General features: G+C 41.2%; 1 protein-coding gene across 13 annotated transcripts in view; it reads right to left on the reverse strand.

The window, feature by feature from the left end:
- Positions 1-19,512, reverse strand: part of plekha1b (pleckstrin homology domain containing, family A (phosphoinositide binding specific) member 1b) — an 80,398-nt gene that overhangs the window by 13,763 nt on the left and 47,123 nt on the right. For 7 of the 13 annotated variants that reach the window (XM_063071883.1, XM_063071886.1, XM_063071885.1 and 4 more), the window contains exons 7-10: positions 18,402-18,539; positions 4,311-4,379; positions 2,356-2,420; positions 1,747-1,810 (exon numbers count right to left, since the gene is read on the reverse strand). In XM_063071883.1, coding sequence (XP_062927953.1) covers positions 1,747-1,810; positions 2,356-2,420; positions 4,311-4,379; positions 18,402-18,539 — 336 coding nt within the window. The remainder of the gene's footprint in view (positions 1-1,746; positions 1,811-2,355; positions 2,421-4,310; positions 4,380-18,401; positions 18,540-19,512) is intronic. The other 6 variants (XR_010021012.1, XR_010021011.1, XR_010021010.1 and 3 more) reach the window with 1 other exon arrangement.

A 19,512-nucleotide genomic window follows, 5' to 3' on the forward strand; every position in this document is an offset into this window, starting at 1 on the left:
ATATTCCCTCCACAATCTGGGTCAGAAGTGGGGAGTTTTGATGAAGATTGCATCAGGTTCAATTCGCTTTGCAACTCCTCAGAAGAAAAAGCAACCCATCCTGTAGGTAGCAAGGCCCCCGCACCGAAGGTGTAAGTAGGCAGTATATGTATCACAAATACCTAGTAACTGCTGTTGCCAACAAGAGATGCCAAACAATAATTCCTGACCTCCCTACTAAAACCTACAACCAATGACTGGAAACTTAAATGAATTAGCCACCTTGCAACTCAAGGTTAGAAAGGACACACTAAATGACTAACTATTTACACTATGTATGAGGCATCTGGATAGTAGGGTGGAGATATGTTTCTAACAAAGGAGATGTAAGGTGCTCCTTCCCTCCACTAGCCTGCAGGTCACCCTTGAGCATGCTTAGCCCCATCCACCCCAATCAGGGTCATGTGAAGCCATGAGAACAGGTGGTGGATGGACGTATGAGCACCTGGTACATATTACAAGTTCTGGTTATGCAACCACTGACACTAGGCAGACAATCACTGAAGAGTTTTGATAATGGCTGGGGTCACCCATCTTGTAAAAACACTGCCCAGAAGGCAGCAATGGCAAACCACTTCTGTAGAAAAATTTGCCAAGAACAACCATGGCTATGGAAAGACCACGATCACCCACATCATATGACATGGCACATAACGAACAATCAGGCATCAGTTTAACAATGTGATGGATGGCTTGCCACATCTCCAGATGGATGCATTCAAATTTTGCATCAAGCCAAAGCAGCCCATTTGTCTATCAGAGAACATGGGAGTAGAGAATGGAAGATCCCTCACCCTCTTTCGTTATCTATTCTTTCTTCTTTCATTATGGACTTTCCTTTTTGTTCTTTCCTCCTTTCCCCACTTTCTAGACACATTAAAATCTGTGGAACTCCTAATTATTGCCAGTCTAATGGAAGGTCATCAAGACAAATATTAACTCATTGATGTTACCGTTGCGCTGCATAGTTCTGCACCTGTTATTATTGCAGATGTCCACTGTCCATAACTGACACACTGTTAAAATACCAGCTACAAGATTTACTGCTGCATTACATTACACTGACATAATATCCCCAAATCATCACCACCACAGACAAGGGCAAGATACCCAATTGGATGCCACCATTTGCCGACTTGCCTTCAGCCACCCTGACCTGGAAATATATTCAGTACGCTTAATATAAAATATCATCAGCTGGATACAAATCTCTGAATTCTCCACCGAAGACCAATGCAGAGGTGCCTTCCTCACAAAGACCACATTAGATCAAGGTAGTAACACTTCATCTTTTCATGGGCGTTAGTTTTGACCAATGTTATCTTTGATAATAGCAACCACATCCCAAAAAGCCCATTTACCTTAGATGGTGGCAGTGGTACCAAATGGAGCTCCATGCCAGTTCCTTTGTGGTCTGGCCCTCTTCCATAGTTTGGGTGAATGGTGAAAACAGATGTGTTAACGCCCTTACTGAGATGGCGTATACACAACCTCTTGCAACAAACACGATTGCACATTTTGCAGATTAAACAGCAAAATAAAATTTCACTTATTTGCCACTTGGAAACAATATATACTTAGATTTCCACTTCATTCTGTGGTGATGTGACCTCTCATTGAACTTAGTTTTGCAGAAAAGTCTAGCTTAGTTAGTTATATTTGATTACAAAAAAGCTAACTTCTACTTAATGCAAATAACGTTCTTACCTGAACATAAAATGTTCTAAAATTAGTGACTATTTCAAACAAGTTGTCTCGTAACAAAATTTCTCTGCAACAGAAAAATGCTGCTGTAAGTAATCATTTTACTTGGAATAAAACAGCAGTGCAACTATATTTAATTAAATTTGCAGAATTTGAACTTAAAGGAAATAAATTTATTCCCACCATATCTGCATTCTTAAGGAAATATTTTTATTAGCAAACTCAATGCTGCCCTAAGTCAAGCTGCCTGTTTCGAAGAGGAGACTCATCCATGCAGGCCTATTGAAGGGTTGGGGTGGGGTTTATAGTAAAAGAATCCGACTCAAAATGAGGCAACTCATCATACAACACCAATTTGACTGCACAAAGGAGTACAGTGGCCTGGCAACTCACTTTCATTCCTACATTAAGTCATTAAAATAGGATATGAAAGGAAAACCATTCTAAACTTACAAGATAAACATTTTACATTTATATTTGAAGTACAGGAAATATTAGCACGAAATTTCTGGAAACCATGAGTCAAGTCATCAGCAGTTATTCTACAGCTGATTAAGCTATACAAATACATCAGAAATGTGTTTTTTTTTAAGTGTTAGGTAAAATATTGACCTTTGTTTGCATTCTTGAACTTTATTAACTTCCTTAAGTGGTATACTGCGAAGCGGCTCTTTATCCTGAAAGGGAAAAAAAATTTCAGAATAATTTTCATTTCATAGAGGTAAACCATTACTTTCAGATTCAATACTTGAAATATACAATTCAAAATGCAAATCAATCTGCATTAAACTATCCACAATAGACGTGTTTTGAGCCTTAAGGCACAAAAAAGTAACTAGATAAACAATCTTGTGGTAAGTACAGATCAATGGGAAAAAAAATATCAATTTGAGACTAAACTATTTCACCCTCAGCGTCAAAACTATGAGTTACTAACTCTCGGTCAATGCAGACAAGCAGGAACAACTGCAATCCTAACAGCAGCAACACGTCTACATGGATACTCCCCTCTCGCAGTGGGAGGACTAATACAAGAAAAGGTAAAGTGCTACTGAGAGTGTTATCAAGGCAAGGAGCAACATAGCAATAAACACAAAACAGTGGTAATTTACACTTGTTCAGCTGTCTCTCGGACTAATTGCTGAAGGTCAGAAATGAACACTTTGAAAGAGAAAAATTAAAAAGTCAGAAAAACAGAAGTTTATCATAACTCTTTTCAACTGCCTTAAATGAGTGCCATTAAGAGGCGGTACTGGTTGCTACTAATGCATTGCCTGCTTTAAACACTATCAAAACAGAATTGAAATCAATCTTCCATTCTATCCACTTAAATATTAAGTTAACTTCAAATTTTTGATCTGCATATTAAAATAGAGTGATTTTTCTATGGAAATCAGTTTTTTTTATGACTAATCATGTGAGTTTCATAACAAGTTCAACAGGTTTCAACTGGCTGATCTAATCAGTTGGCAGCTTGATGGCTCTTACACAAACGGGAAAAGGAATGATACCATTTCACAGCTCAACAAGTCTCAGCAACTTTGGACCAGATTCTCTCAGTAAATAGCTTTCATGCATTTAATCTCCAACTTTCATGCTGATATTAAACTATCAAACTCTATTGTAAAGCAAAACAGTAAGTGGAAGTTGATCACAAATTGAGAACTTTTATATATCAGAAAATTCTGCATTGGCAACAAAATTGTTTTATACACCACATTTTTTAAAGCTGATTTATCCAAATATCAACATTTTTAGAAAAAGTTCAAGACTAGGGTGCTCTACAGCCACTTGTAGCATTGGATTGACATGAACAGGAAATCATTGGTAAATAGTGTGAATAACCTTACTAATATCACTTCTTCCCCCTTGGCAATGGTAGCTGTGGGCCCCTTTCCAAGTTACTCAAATAACAAACTAAAAATCCACCACTCTGACTGCTATTATAAACCAGCAAATTTTACAACTTAACATATGCAGATATTTAATTAGGTTTGACTCACAAATGTACCTCATTAACAAAAAGTCAATCTTTTAAATGTTAGACATTGATTTGTATATTTAAATTAACATTGAAAGGTAATTATATATTCACCTTGAGATTATTTTCATGATTACAGTTAGAAATAATATTCTAGGTCACCAAGGAACACAGGGCAAGCCTTATGTAATCAATGTAAAATTAATTTCATTATGTCATTGGGGGATTATCCTATTTATAAAAGAAAATTCTCTCTCTAATTTAATTATCCTATGCATACAGACTTCCTTGTACAAGAAACTGATAAACAGTACTAGCTGGAAGTTCTACTGCCATCTGCGAGAAAACACTCACATAAGTAAATTTTAGAATTTCATGAAATCCTGCATTAACCTACTTGGTCTCTAAATGTTTAACTACCTATGACCAGCATGTTTAATATTTTATGTCACCCTGTTAATAATGGTTGATCAAAACAACCACTTTAAAAAAAAACAAACTTACACAACTATGTGATATCAGCAGTTACTATGGAACTCAGAGATCATAAAAATATGCATTACTTGGAAAAATAGAAGTGGCATACCAGATCGGATTTGTAATAACTTATGGAATTTTCATCTAGTATGAAATATCTTCTTTTCCAGTTTTTCATCTGTAATGATAAATGCAGTAGTTAAAAATACAGCCATTTATAGAGTTTTCAGCATACTGAACATTCATCGAAAGGCTTATGAGAAGTAGACTTAATCTAATGCACTGTGACAAATCAGAAATAAAGATTCTTACAACTTTGGTACCGCAGTCAATTTGCTAACAATCATTCTTTAACTGGTTTTCTAGTTCCTCTCTATGGCAATCACTTTCCTTTTCCTCCAACCCTTCTAAATACTCTTGATGTAGACAAATCTATTTCACAGAAGTAGAAACAAATACACCCCATTAAATACAGTGAATTCTGGTTAATTAGGACACATCAGGGCAAGTATAACTGATACTTCTACAGTACTGTAAAACTGTATTAGTTCCTAACAGTTATCAACTGAGAAATTCATCCAGTGTATGCCGTCATGTTTGTTTGAATCTCTGTAAATGAACAAAATCAACACTGACAGTGCAGATAATAGACTGCCTTCATACAATGCTATCAACAATCCTCCAAATCTCCATTTTCATTATAACATTCAAAATTAATGCTACCTTCAAATTCTTCATAGTTCCTAACTTGCTGAAGCAGTGAAATTGTTTCATTTCAATCCCAGCTGTTTGACATCTGCAAGCTTCAATGCATGAAACCTCAGTGAGCAAAACAGTTCTGAATTGTCAAACTACTTACTTCTCACCGACTACGTGACAAAAATTACTGCTTTTTGAACACAAACATATGCCATTTAAAAACTGTTCACTAAATCAGTGGTGTCCAACATCCGTTCAACTGCACTTGATTGACTCGAGTTGGAAACTGTTCAACTACAGTCTCCTTTCACAATTAAGTAGCAGAGTATCCCAAATAAACAATGGGAATCCCAGCTATTTTCCCTCCATTCACTTTTGTTCTTAAGCTGTCCCAAATAAGCCTCCTTTGATTGATCGATGGCCCAATTACTCAGATCCACTGTATTTAATAGTTCTTTAAAATGAACTCAAAAAAATATAGGCCATGCATAACTTCAATGCAAGGAATGTTATTATTTATTTGGTTTTCAAGTTTTTAGTATTGCTGGCAGGTCAGCCAGTCGGGATGCTCTCAAATGTGCCCCAAAAGGAAGTCCTTAGGATTTGGGGACTCATGCCAAACTTCTTCAACCGTCTGAGGTGAAAGAGGTACTGGTGTGCTTTTTTCCACCACACAGCCGGTATGTACAGACCACATGAAGTCCTTGGTGCTATTTATACTGAGGAACTTAAAGCTGTTCACCCTCTCGACCCTAGATCCATTGATGTGAATTGCGGTAAGCCTGTCACCATTCCTAATGTAGTCCACAACCAGCTCCTTTGTTTTTGCAACATTGAAGGAGAGGTTGTTTTCTTGACACCACTATGTCAGGGGGATGATTTCTTCTCTGTAGTCTGCCTTGTTGTTATTTGAAATAAGGCCAGTCAATGTAGTATCATCTGCAAATTTAATTAGCAGATTGGAGCTGTGGGTCGCAACACATGGGTATACAGAGAGTAAAGGGGGGGCTCAGGACACAGCCCTGAGGGACTCCTGTGTTGAGGGTCAGAAGGGCAGAGGTGAAAGAGCCCACTCGTACCACCTGCCAGCGATCTGACAGGAAGTCCAGCATCCAGCTGTACAAGGCAGTGTGAAGGTCAAGATCTCTGAGCTTCTTGTCAAACCCGGAGGCATGCCCGTCTTGTAGATACTAGAAACATGCCAAGGTGTCAAGACACTAAAACTTGGTCCAACTGAGTTTCTGATTAAGGATGGCTTCAAGAATGTGGGTGGAAGACTTAGCAATGTTCGTGCTCTTGAATGCCAGAAACAAGTCGTTTGATACTTCCACTGGAGTTGATCATTTTTATTTTAGTAAGATGACTGCTACCTGTCAATTATCAGCCATGAATGCATGTTGTAGAATTGAACAACACAAAAACATCCAGACAGACACGAATTTTGGAACTGCAGTAGCTCAAAAAGCCCCTCAGGCCTACCCTGCCATTTTACACAATCATGGTTGATCCATCCCATTCTCAATTCTTTTTCTGTGTTAGCTCCGCACACCTCCCAATTCCCTGATCATTCAAAAAAAAAGAAAAGAAAAATTACCTACTTTCAGTGATCTAATCTCTGGGTTGGAGACTACCAGAAACGCCCTCTGCAAGGAGAAATTACTGGACACCTCAGTTTTAAATGACTGATCTTGAAGCTACAACCCATTGTTTCATTCTTCAACTAGTGACACCCTCTCAAAATGTACCTTGTCAAGAGTTTCTAAGATTTTATGTACCTCAATATGACTTCCTGTCAGTCTTAGAAATTTCAGAAAACAAACTTTTTAGTCATTCATGCAATCCTTAACAAGTTTCCCTTCTTTCTCTCTCCTCTTCGTTCCCTCTTAAACAAGGGGACTAAAAGTGTGCAAGATTCCAGATGCAGCTTCACTAATGTCCGGTGCAACTTTAGCAATACTCCCCCCTTTCTAAACTCTAATTCTTTTTTTAAGAAAGGTCATTATACTTATTTCCCTTTTAACTACTTCACCTGCACAATAAATTTTGCTTCATTCATAAGAAAATTGGGATTTCTTTGTACTCCATTCTCTCCCAGTCTGCTTTTCGGTCCTTCCAACAGAACATACATTGTACAGTACTGTGCAAAAGTCTGAGGCGCATATATATAGCTAAGGTGCCTAAGACTTTTGCACAATACAGTAGTAATTCTACGTATTGCACTGTACTACTGCACCCAAAAAAATTCCATGACATGAGTGATGATAAACCTGACTCTGATATGAGTTTCGATTGAGGACAGAGTGGGAAAGGGAAATCATGATTGGGAAAAGGGAAATGGAGAGGGGAGGGAGCAGGAAGCACCAGAGGGACGTTCTGTAATGACCAATAAACCAATTGTTTGGAATCAAATGACCTTACCTGGCATCTCCGGGCTGGGTGTGTCATCACCTGTGCCACCTGCCCCTGCCTCCCACCACCCTGGCATTCCTCTGCTAACCTGACCCACACCCCTCCCTGCAGTGCTTCACCCTTGCCACTCCTAACAAGCTTTGCTCCTGCCAGCTTTACAAACTCGCTCTCCACTCCATGTTGACAAATACAGTACTATGCAAAGGTCTTGGGCACCCTAGCTATACATGTGCTTAAGATTTTTAGTCATAGTCATACTTTATTAATCCCGGGGGAAATTGGTTTTCGTTACAGTTGCACCATAAATAATTAAATAGTAATAAAACCATAAATAGTTAAATAGTAATATGTAAATTATGCCAGGAAGTAAGTCTAGGACCAGCCTATTGGCTCAGGGTATCTGACCCTCCAAGGGAGGAGTTGTAAAGTTTGATGGCCACAGGCAGGAATGAATTCCTATGACACTCTGTCTTGCATCTCGGTGGAATGAGTCTCTGGCTGAATGTACTCCTGTGCCTAACCAGTACATTATGTAGTGGATGGGAGACATTGTCCAAGATGGCATGCAACTTGGACAGCATCCTCTTTACAGACACCACCGTCAGAGAGTCCAGTTCCATCTCCACAACATCACTGGCCTTACGAATAAGTTTGTTGATTCTGCTGGTGTCTGCTACCCTCAGCCTGCTGCCCCAGTACACAACAGCAATCATGATTGCATTGGCCACCACAGACTCGTAGAACATCCTCAGCATTGTCCAGCAGATGTTAAAGGACCTCAGTCTCCTCAGGAAATAGAGACGGCTCTGACCCTTCTTGTAGACAGCCTCAGTGTTCTTTGACCAGTCCAGTTTATTGCCAATTTTTGCACAGTACTGTACTTTGCCTGGGTTAAATTGAAATTCTCACCCTGCAGTTTCATATTTAGAATGTTCATTTTGTCATACAGATCAGCTAGGTATGCCACATCTCCATGTAGAAGTTCAATCTTGTTTCCCAAACTCTTGTTGACTTTAATCTTTTTAACACTGGTTGAATTTTTGAACAAAGAAATGTTTTAAGCAACAGCCTTTTGACAGCCAACACCCTTCAGTGTGAAGCAAGCATTCAAACTTTTCATCGTTATCTTGGCATAACTGGCAAAATACTCTGCTATTTAATGGATGAGCTTTAATTCTGTTACTAGCAGATATTACAAGAGTCACGCTTGAAAAAAGTCGCCAATTGAGGTTTTTGGCCACGAGATGTTGACGATGAATTACACAATTGATGATTGCAAACAGACTTGGAATTTCTTTTTTCATAAATCCCACAAAACCAGCATGGCAACCGATCATATATGGTGCTCCATCTGTTGCACAAGAAGTCATGTTCCTAATCAGAATACTTATATTCTCAATATACATTTTCAACTCGTCACCGATTGATTCTCCATTGATATTTGTTTTCAACTTTTTACAAAAGAGAATTTCTTCATAAACTTTTCCATTTTTGATAAACTGTACATATGCCATTGGCACTGCCTCATTGTCTTGCACAGTTGACTCATCCAGCTATATCCCAAATTCTGTTTCTCGTAGCTCAGTGCATAGTTGATATTCAATGTCTTCACTCATTTTGTCGATACAATGAGCTACAGTTATTACTGAGAGGAATTGATTTAAAAATACTGGTATACACAGCAGCAAGCACTTCTGATACAGCAGGCATTATTAATCTTTCACCAATTGTATGAGATTTTCCACACTTTGCTATCAATTTGGAAATGCTGTTAGAAGCAACGAGACTACTATCAAGATCATTTTTAGCTTTCTTGGCAAATGACTCGAGTGTGCAACCTTTTCAAAAGTATCTTTCATCTTCTGGAACTGAGTAATACCATAAGTAGACTTTGCAGGGTGTCTTTTACGGAAGTGTTCCTGCAATCTTGATGGTTTCATGGCCTCATTAGACAGTACACTGTACTGTATTACAAATAAGACATGGGGCGTCGCTAATCTGACGGGAATGGAATAAATCCATACTCCAGGTATGTAATAACATTGTATTGACATACTTTCTGTAGTTTCTCTTTCTTAGCAGGAATAGAATTCAAGGCTTCACCGCCTTCAAATGAGATCGCACCCTACGTATTTATCCATCATTAACGGGGCTAAATTAAAATAAAGGCTTAGCACAAACTGAGAATGTCTATCGGATGTTGATGGCAGTGAGTTGACACGGTTGGTCAGGTCTCTTACCTCAAGATAGGGTGCCGCTTGCACCCCCCCCCCCCAAAGAATCTTGAATGCTCCCCAATGACTTCTATTTACCCTAACACACCCTTGGGACACATAACTCCCCCCCAGGGGGGCAGGCAGTACTGCCCCCATTGGGGATCACTGCAATACACACTACCCCTCCTGCAAGTCATTAATAAATGTAATAACTAACTCAAAGTCAAGAACTGATCCTCAGAGTAGTCCACTAGGTAGACTGTTCTAACCTGAAAACAGACCCATTTATTCCAACTCAGTATTCTAGGTGACAACTTGCCATTAAATCCATGTCAATGCACTTCTAATAGCGTGAGTACTTGTTTGCTATATCCTCCAAGAACTACAGAAAAAATTGTCAAACATGATTTTCCATTTATAAAACCTTGTTGACTTGGGTTGGTCTTTCTTACAAAGAAATTGAAGTTTACAACAGAGGTATTATTAAAATTGCATAGCATCAAGGTTGTATAAATGACAAGCTATTACAAGCATTTTGCTAACAACAGAAGTTAAGGTATCTGGTCTGTAGTTTCCACTTTTTGTCTTCCTCTCTTCTTGAACAAGGGAGCCACATTTGTACTTTTCCAAACTTGCTGTACTCTCCCAGAACTTCAGTCAATGACTCTAGCATCCCTGCAACCACTTCCTTTAAAGACTCGTCTTGTCTTTATGTAGAAAAATAGATTCTTGTTAATTGGGACACAGCAGGACTAGTTAGTACATCTTGACCCAATTAAGCAGTGCCCCAATTAGCCAAAATTCCCTGAGAATAGTTAAAAAGGTATAAACAAACAATAATATAGAACAGATTGTAACACTATCAATAATACATTAGGCTCAATGCTGGGACCCCAGTTGTTTACAATATATATTACTGACTTGGATGAGGGAATTAAATGCAGCATCTCCAAGTTTGCGGATGACACGAAGCTGGGTGGCAGTGTTAGCAGTGAGGAGGATGCTAAGAGGATGCAGGGTGACTTGGATAGGTTGGGTGAGTGGGCAAACTCATGGCAGATGCAATTTAATGTGGATAAATGTGAAGTTATCCACTTCGGTGGCAAAAATAGGAAAACAGATTATTATCTGAATGGTGGCCGATTAGGAAAAGGGGAGGTGCAACGAGACCTGGGTGTCATTATACACCAGTCATTGAAAGTGGGCATGCAGGTACAGCAGGCGGTGAAAAAGGCGAATGGTATGCTGGCATTTATAGCGAGAGGATTCGAGTACAGGAGCAGGGAGGTACTACTGCAGTTGTACAAGGCCTTGGTGAGACCACACCTGGAGTATTGTGTGCAGTTTTGGTCCCCTAATCTGAGGAAAGACATCTTTGCCATAGAGGGAGTACAAAGAAGGTTCACCAGATTGATTCCTGGGATGGCAGGACTTTCATATGAAGAAAGACTGGATGAACTGGGCTTGTACTCGTTGGAATTTAGAAGATTGAGGGGGGATCTGATTGAAACGTATAAGATCCTAAAGGGATTGGACAGGCTAGATGCAGGAAGATTGTTCCCGATGTTGGGGAAGTCCAGAATGAGGGGTCACAGTTTGAGGATAGAGGGGAAGCCTTTTAGGACCGAGATTAGGAAAAACTTCTTCACACAGAGAGTGGTGAATCTGTGGAATTCTCTGCCACAGCAAACTGTTGAGGCCAGTTCATTGGCTATGTTTAAGAGGGAGTTAGATATGGCCCTTGTGGCTACAGGGGTCAGGGGGTATGGAGGGAAGGCTGGGGCGGGGTTCTGAGTTGGATGATCAGCCATGATCATAATAAATGGCGGTGCAGGCTTGAAGGGCCAAATGGCCTACTCCTGCACCTATTTTCTATGTTACTATGTTTCTATAACATTATAGTTGTTGGAGGAATCTGTAGATGAACAAAAATCAGTGCAGTTTAAGACGGCGCCGGTAACTGGCGACTCTGCACGTGCTCTCCCGAGCAAACTGCCCTCTACACTATCCTATACCCAAGAAACCCTTCTAAACCTTCAATCTGCTACATCTGGCAAGATCAACAACACCCTGGTGAAGCTACTGACCCAGCTGGAGACCACCACGCCAGAACTGCTTCTTAAACTCCGGACCGCACCTGGACCCCACCAGCGAGGCCTGGTCCGAGGCCCACCACGTTCCGGGAGACCCGCAGTCTGCTACCGTGCCGGAGCGCTTGGAGACACGGCCCATTCCGAGAGCATCTCTGGAGCAGACGACCATACAGAAGTGACGGCGGAGACCTCAAGGTGCCCCAGACGCTACCCTGGAGCGACCACCGTAAAGCCCCGCTGGTGGACATCCACAGCTGCCAGAAGTGAGGCCTCCGCCGCCGACCTCGGAAATTGAGCCCAAGGCTCAGCTGGAGAGGAGGCCTCCGCAACCTTGACTCAGTTTACGGACTTGTTTCAGCCAGGAGCCCGGCCCTCCGGAATTTAGTGTCGGCTTCGGGGCCTGACCCAATCGACAGCCCAGGCCCCCGGCAGCTGGAAGTGGCAGCGGAGCCTCCCCCGTCACTCGGCCCGACCCGGAGCACCCGATGACGCGACCCGATTGATCCCTGCGGGACGTGTCCACCAACCTCAAAGAGCTGCCAACAACACACTGCATCCATGGAAACCTGGAAAGATGCAATATTTACTGAGGAAGCGTGGGAAAAGAGCTGGGCTGCTGGTCAGATTGAAGCTGAGGGGCTTCAGGGTCCCTATGCCCACCATCCTACTAGCTAATGTGCAAGCCATAGAAAACAAGGTGGATGATCTTAAAGGCAGACTCACCTACTGCAGGGAGATGCACAACTGCTGTGTATTCTGTCTCACCGAGACCTGGCTCTCCCCTGCCACCCCCAACTGTGCCATCCGACCAGAGGGATTTTCGATCCATCGGATGGACCGCACAGCGTCTTCAGGCAAGACGAGGGAAGGTGGTGTCCGCCTACTGATCAACACTGCCTGGTGCTCGGACACAGTGGCACTGACAAGCTCCTGCAGCCCGGACCTGGTACACCTGTCAGTGAAGTGTTGTCCCTACTATCTGCCACGGGAATTCACCCCGGTCATACTGACAGCGGTCTATATTCCTCCCCCGGGTGGACGTGGAGTGTGCTTTGGAACATGCCAACATTAGTGAACTTGAGATCAGGTATCCGGAGGCTTTGCTCATTACAGCCAGGGACTTTAACCAGGCCAACCTCAGCTAGGCGCTGCCAAAGTTATACCAACGTCTCCTGCCCCACTAGAGGCCCGAATATACTTGACACAGCAGTCAGGGATGCCTACCGTTCCGTCTCACGACCTCACCTCGGAAAATCGGACCATCAGGCCGTACTCCTCCTCCTGGCTTACAAACAGAAACTGAAGCAGGAGGTCACAGTGTCAAAAGTCATGTTGCGTTGGACGGAGAATACAGATGAGGTCCTCCGTGACTACTTTGAATCGGTGGACTGGTTAGTATTCAAGGACTCGGCAGCTAACCTTGATGAGTACGCCTCAGCTATCACGGACTTTATTTGGAAATGCACGGAGGACTGTGTGTCTCGCAAGACGATCCGGGTATTCCCTAACCGGAAACCTTGGATGAATTATGAGGTCAAGTCCCTTTTGAAGTCTAGAGCTGCAGCTTTTAGATCCGGAGATACCAGTCGCTACACGGAATCCAGGTGTGAACTCCGGAAAGCCATTAAGGGCACCAAGAGGCAATATCGAGCCAAGTTGGAAGCCCAGGCTAACCAGAGGGATGCCAGTAGACTATGGCAGGGTTTAAATGAGATCACTGGGCGCAAAGAAAAGGCTGGGAATATCAATAACTGTGGCGCTTCTCTTCCTGATGAACTTAACGTATTCTACGCAAGATTCGAACAGAAGAGGAGCGTCCCGCTCCCTCCAGATGAACCGAACCTGGTGGCATCAAGATTCATCGTCACTGAGGAGGACGTTAGGAGGGCCTTCCTGAAGATAAATCCAAGGAAGGCGACTGGCCCAGATGGCGTCCCGGGACGGGTTCTCCGGGGCCTGTGCAAGCGAGCTAGCTGGAGTGTTTGCTGACATCTTCAACTGCTCCTTGCTTCAGTCTAAGATCCCCTCGTGTTTTAAGAAGGCAACAACAATCCCAGTGCCAAAGAGCAAGGTGGCATGCCTGAATGACTATCGACCTGTGGCTCTGATATCAATTGCTATGAAGTGCTTCGAGCGATTGGTTATGGCACACATCAACCACAGCCTACCGATCAACCTTGACGCTTTGCAATTCGCCTACTGGAGTAACAGGCCAATGGCAGATGCCATCTCTCTGGCCCTACATTCCTCCTTAGAACACCTGGAGAATAAAGACGTATACGTAAGGCTCCTTTTCATTGACTACAGCTCTGCGTTTAATACCATCATTCCAAATAAACCGATTCCTAAGCTCTGGAACCTGGGCCTTAGCACTCAGATCTGCAGCTGGATCTTTAACTTCCTCACAGACAGGACCCAGGCTGTAAAAATAGGGTACAAGCTCTCCTCTACAATCACTCTGAGCACCGGTGCCCCACAAGGCTGTGTACTCAGCCCCCTGCTGTACTCACTGTATACCCATGATTGTGTAGCCAAGTTTCCATCAAACTCAATATACAAGTTTGCTGATGACACAATAATTGTAGGCCATATCTCGGGTAATGATGAGTTTGAGTACAGAGAGGAAATTAAGAACCTGGCGGCATGGTGCGAAGACAATAACCTATCCCTCAACATCAACAAGACGAAGGAATTGGTTGTTGACTTCAGAAGGAGTAGCAGACCGCACGACTCAATTTACTTCAGTGGTGCGCAAGTGGAATAGGTCAAAAGCTTTAAGTTCCTCGGGGTCAATATCACAAATGACCTGACTTGGTCCAACCAAGCAGAGTCCACTGCCAAGGCGGCCCACCAGCGCCTTTACTTCCTGAGTAAACTAAAGAAATTTGGCCTGTCCCCTAAAACCCTCACTAATTTTTATAGATGCACCGTAGAAAGCATTCTTCTAGGGTGCATCACAACCTGGTATGGAAGTTGTCCTGTCCAAGACCGGAAGAAGTTGCAGAAGATGGTGAACACAGCCCAGCACATCACACAAACCAATCTTCCGTCCTTAGACTCACTTTATACCGCACGCTGTCGGAGCAGTGCTGCCAGGATAATCAAGGACACGACCCACCCAGCCAACACACTTTTCGTCCCTCTTCCCTCCGGGAGAAGGCTCAGGAGCTTGAAGACTCGTAAGGCCAGATTTGGGAACAGCTCCTTTCCAACTGTGATAAGACTGCTGAACGGATCCTGACCCAGATCTGGGCCGTACCCTCCAAATATCCGGACCTGCATCTCGGTTTTTTTACACTAGCTTACTTTCCATTTTTCTATTTTCTATTTATGATTCATAATTTAATTTTTTAATATTTAATATTTGTAATCCAGGGAGTGGGAAGCGCAGAATCAAATATCACTACGATGATTATACGTTCTAGTATCAATTGTTTGGTGACAATGAAGTATAAAGATAATGGACTGCCTTTACTGAATGCATCCTCCAAATCTTCATTTTCATTGTAACATTCAAGTTGATACCTTCAAATTCTAACCTTAATTCCCAACTTGAAATAGTTTTATTTTCACTCCCAGTCGTTTCTAGCATCTCCAAGTCTGAATGCTTGAAACGCAGTGAGCAGAACAGTTCCAGTTTGCCTTCCTGTTTATTACTCGTCAACTATCAGTGACAAAAATCACTTCTTTTTGAACACAACACACGTAACTGACACTATTTAAAAACTGTTTGCTCCAAGCAGTGTAGCACCTAATAGTTGTGCAAATACACATCACTGACACCAGTTAGAAACTGCTCTGCAGCAGTCTTCTGTTCCTGTTCAGCTGTATCATGTCCCAAATAAACAAAGAGGATCCCAGCTACTTTCTTAATTTAGTTTTTTTCTTTAAGTTTCGTTCCAAATAAGCAGCTGCTCTGATTAACCAGAATCCACTGCATTAGTCTTTCCCTTCTTATGGTACTTTTACAAGTTTTTCTACACCATTTGAAACCAATTCATCTGTTTTCTGAGATATTTACAGAGCCCTACACCGTGAAGACTGAAAAACAACAGTACAGAGCACTGGTTTAAATTATCTGTTAGCTGCTCATCTCCTGCTATTTATTTCCAGTCTTACCCTCACAGGATCCCACAGTTACCCAAGCTATAATTTTCTTTTTTGTTTTGATATTACTTGCCAGTTTCCTCTCAAAATCAATCTCTCTGCTGAAAAATTCCCAGCTTTTGACCACCACTAGCTTATGCCAATTCGCATGCTTATTTAATTTTTTAAAAATATTTTTGTTAACCACAGTCTTTCTCATCTTTTTTAAATTAGGATAAACTTCTGCAAAGCATTCTAAAAAGCATGCTTAAATGTAAATTCGTAATGCACAGAAACAGGCACCCTTAGCAACAATGTCCACACCAACTACACGTTTTTAACCAATTCCATTTACTAACAGAACTAGCCATTTGCCCAGATTGTTGCCACATTTGAACAATGGTCAATGATGACTCAACAGCAGGTGGCTGGGCCTAGGACACAGCTCTGAGGAACTGCTGTACTCAACTCTTGGGACTGAGTTGACTGATCTGAAAACCCCATATTATCTTCCTTTGGTAAACATTTGACTCAGTGTTTTGCCCTCAAATGTCCATTAAGGCTACAGTTACCTCAAACCTTTCTTTGATTCAATCAAATACTACTGCTTCCTGTTCTATCATATTGCTATCACTGTTGCACCCTAGCTACCAGAGATCCATTACATAATATTTAATGAAAATAGCCTATTTCCTTAGTTTCTCAGCATGCTAACTTAAAACCAGCTTTTATCCACACTTCAGATGTTCTTCATGCTCATTAAGTCGTTGACTATTTCAATGCTCTCCTGAACATTTTCTTATTCTTCATACTTTGCACAATTTAGTTCATCTTAAATTCTGCAGCCATAGCTTGAAACTCCTCCATTCATCCTTCACTAATGCTCCGGCAAACCCACTTTTACTTCTGATCCAATAATGAGTCAGACGTAAAGTTCCTGATTTGTACTCGAGTTTCTTCATGGACTTGTCGCTCTTCAAACTACCATTAAATCCTTTGCAACCCTAATCTTCATTTCTTCTACTCCAGTCTCTTTTGAACAAAAGACAGGTCAGATGCACAAGTATCAAGTTTGCCTTCAGCTATTAATTCTTCAACCAAATCCATTTTGAAATATATATTTTAATCATATTCTTGGTCAACCTAAACACCTCTTCTTTTAATGCATTTTTCCCCAAGTACAACTTGAGCACAACGTGCTACTTGCATCACATTTAACTGCATCACCAAATATGCACAGTCAGAAAGAAATGCACTTAGAAGTTCCAAAAGATAAAAGTAAAATCTAAGTGAAAATGAAGAACTGTATTGGAATAGGACCTTCATGCTCTATCAGATGGCATGGAAGAAAGCTTTGGTATGGTATTAAAGATCTATTATAAGCTTTCTTCCTTTGTTCTTATTATGACCAATTTTGAAGAGGAATGTCCATTGTTGAAAAGCAAACAGTTTTGGGCAATTAAATTCTTAAGGAACAAACTCAGCAAGAAAGGATGCAGTCAAGCTTAAACCTAAGACAGGACTATTAAAATCTTGGTCTTGTGACAAGAATACACATAGATTACGATGTAGCTGTCCTGTGTGATCAGCAGTTGGTCTGCCACCTGTCTTCAGGAGTAAAGAGAGATAAGGAAAACAATGGAGCAGCATTTGGAGATGTGTAATGAAGGGGAAGGAGAGCAGTCAAGAGCGGCTCCCCCTTTGAACCCTGAACTGTTTGAAGTGATGGACAGGCGATACCCCAGCAGGGGGATAAAAAGGGACAGGTTCGCTGAGGCAGCACACACACGACACCTGAGGTAACGAGACCCTGGAAGCGGTGCGCTTCTCACAAGTCGGTGGGAAGCTTTTGGACGGCTGATCGCGGGATCAAGCCATAGACGCTCAGGGTGGAAAGGCACGATCGGCGGGAACCTGGTGTGTGTCCACCCTTGCCTGGGTGCCAGGTTCAGCGCAGGGAAAAGATCGTATCTGGAAACGGAGGGGTCACGGTCGGTGACCTCAGATGACATCACAAACGGCTCGCACGAAAGCTGACTGCGAAGGTCTGTGTGTGGAAGCCGTTTGAATATTCATTCGTTTTGCTCTCTCTCTCCTTCCCCCCACTGTCTGCGAACTGAACTGAACTAAATTGAACTGAACTTTGCGTCACTTTGAAATTGGTCATTTACCCCTAGACAACGATAGAGCTTGATTGATCCTGTTATCTTAATTCTGTGTACATGTATGTTTATCATTGCTGAACTGTTGCATTTATTATCCTTTTGATTAGAGTACTGTGTTGCTTGTTTCTTTAATAAAACTTTCTTAGTTCTAGTAATCCAGACTCCAACTGAGTGATCCATTTCTGCTGGTTTGGCAACCCAGTTACGGGGTACGTAACAGTCTTCTCCTAACAGTCTTCTGCTGCAAGAGACCAACACAATGACTAACACTATGCTTGATGGATACAGGACAAGCCGGGTTGGAAAAAAATAAGTACCAAGAGTAAATCAGAATCTCAATTAGCCAGGTTACAAGAAAAAGGAGAAAAAAAATTGACCAATTAGCTCCTTATATCTGCTCAACAAATTAAAATTTTTACCCTCTTAAAAAGTTCAGAACATTAGTGAAAGGTAAATAGTCAACAACTATAAAAGTGTATGCAAATGTAAATACATTTTGAAACAAAGATACTTTGAGGCTTTGATTACTCACCACTGCTCCTTGTTTAACGCAGTAACCACTTTTAATGACTGCTTGATCAGGTGTAGGTTTACCAATAAAATATGTTAGCTGACTTTGGGAACGCTTCAAATTACTTTTGTCAATTCCTTCAAGAAATTCCATTCCATCCTGTGAGATAAATATTAGACTATCAAAGCCAAAAATATTGGAACTGAAGTGTGTGTGAGAACCAAATATTAAAATAATTTGTTAAATTAACTAGAGTACAATAAATTCAAAGAGTTCATTGAATAATATAGTAAAGCGCTGATAATCCAGTACAGAGAACTTATGAGGTGGCAGATTTTCTAAAACAGCTGGATGTTTTTCCACTTATTACTCCACACTTTTAAAATACTTACTTAAAAGAGCATAATAAATTTTCCAGTGACCCCAGCATGTTTTAAATGGCATGAGAGATTTAGGGCCCAGCAATTTATGTATTTATTTGTTTGTTTTTTTTCCCCTAAAGCCATTGCCAAATATTGGGATTGCTGAACAATTGCATAACAGATAATTGAAGTTTTACTGTCAATATTTAAATTGGTTAATATTCAAAATTAGCCTTCCAGATTACACAATGGAAAAAGTAACACATTTGGACTTACCATGATGCTAATACAAGGCTGGATGCATTTCAAAAAATATATATTTTTAGTTTCGTTGGTTAGCCTCTTAATTATGAGCAGGAACAATTTTGATTATAATACAGCAAAATAAGGGCTACTGATTCAATAATAATCTCCACAAATGAGATAAATTAAAGGAAAACTAATTCTGAAACTATAGTTGGCCTAAATGCAGTATTCTAAATGGAAAATTCAATTCCAGCTTCATTTACTATTTCAACATCCACAGAAACTTACATACGCTGCTCTGGTAAACCTGAATGATTTTCACTATGCAAACATTTTGTACTTAAAATCCTACAACATCAACTAGTAATTTTGATCAAGCAAATTGGCACAGTCCCAGGAAGCTTGTGAACCACAATCACGTATCATACATCCAATTTTAAGAGCATTTAACTCATTTTCTGGCGACCCATAAATGGTTTTCCAATGCTTGGTCACAAATGTTTTGTTAGATTGACGAGAGGCCA

This window comes from Mobula hypostoma, chromosome 19, assembly GCF_963921235.1.
Source record: "Mobula hypostoma chromosome 19, sMobHyp1.1, whole genome shotgun sequence".
NCBI lineage: Eukaryota > Metazoa > Chordata > Chondrichthyes > Myliobatiformes > Myliobatidae > Mobula > Mobula hypostoma.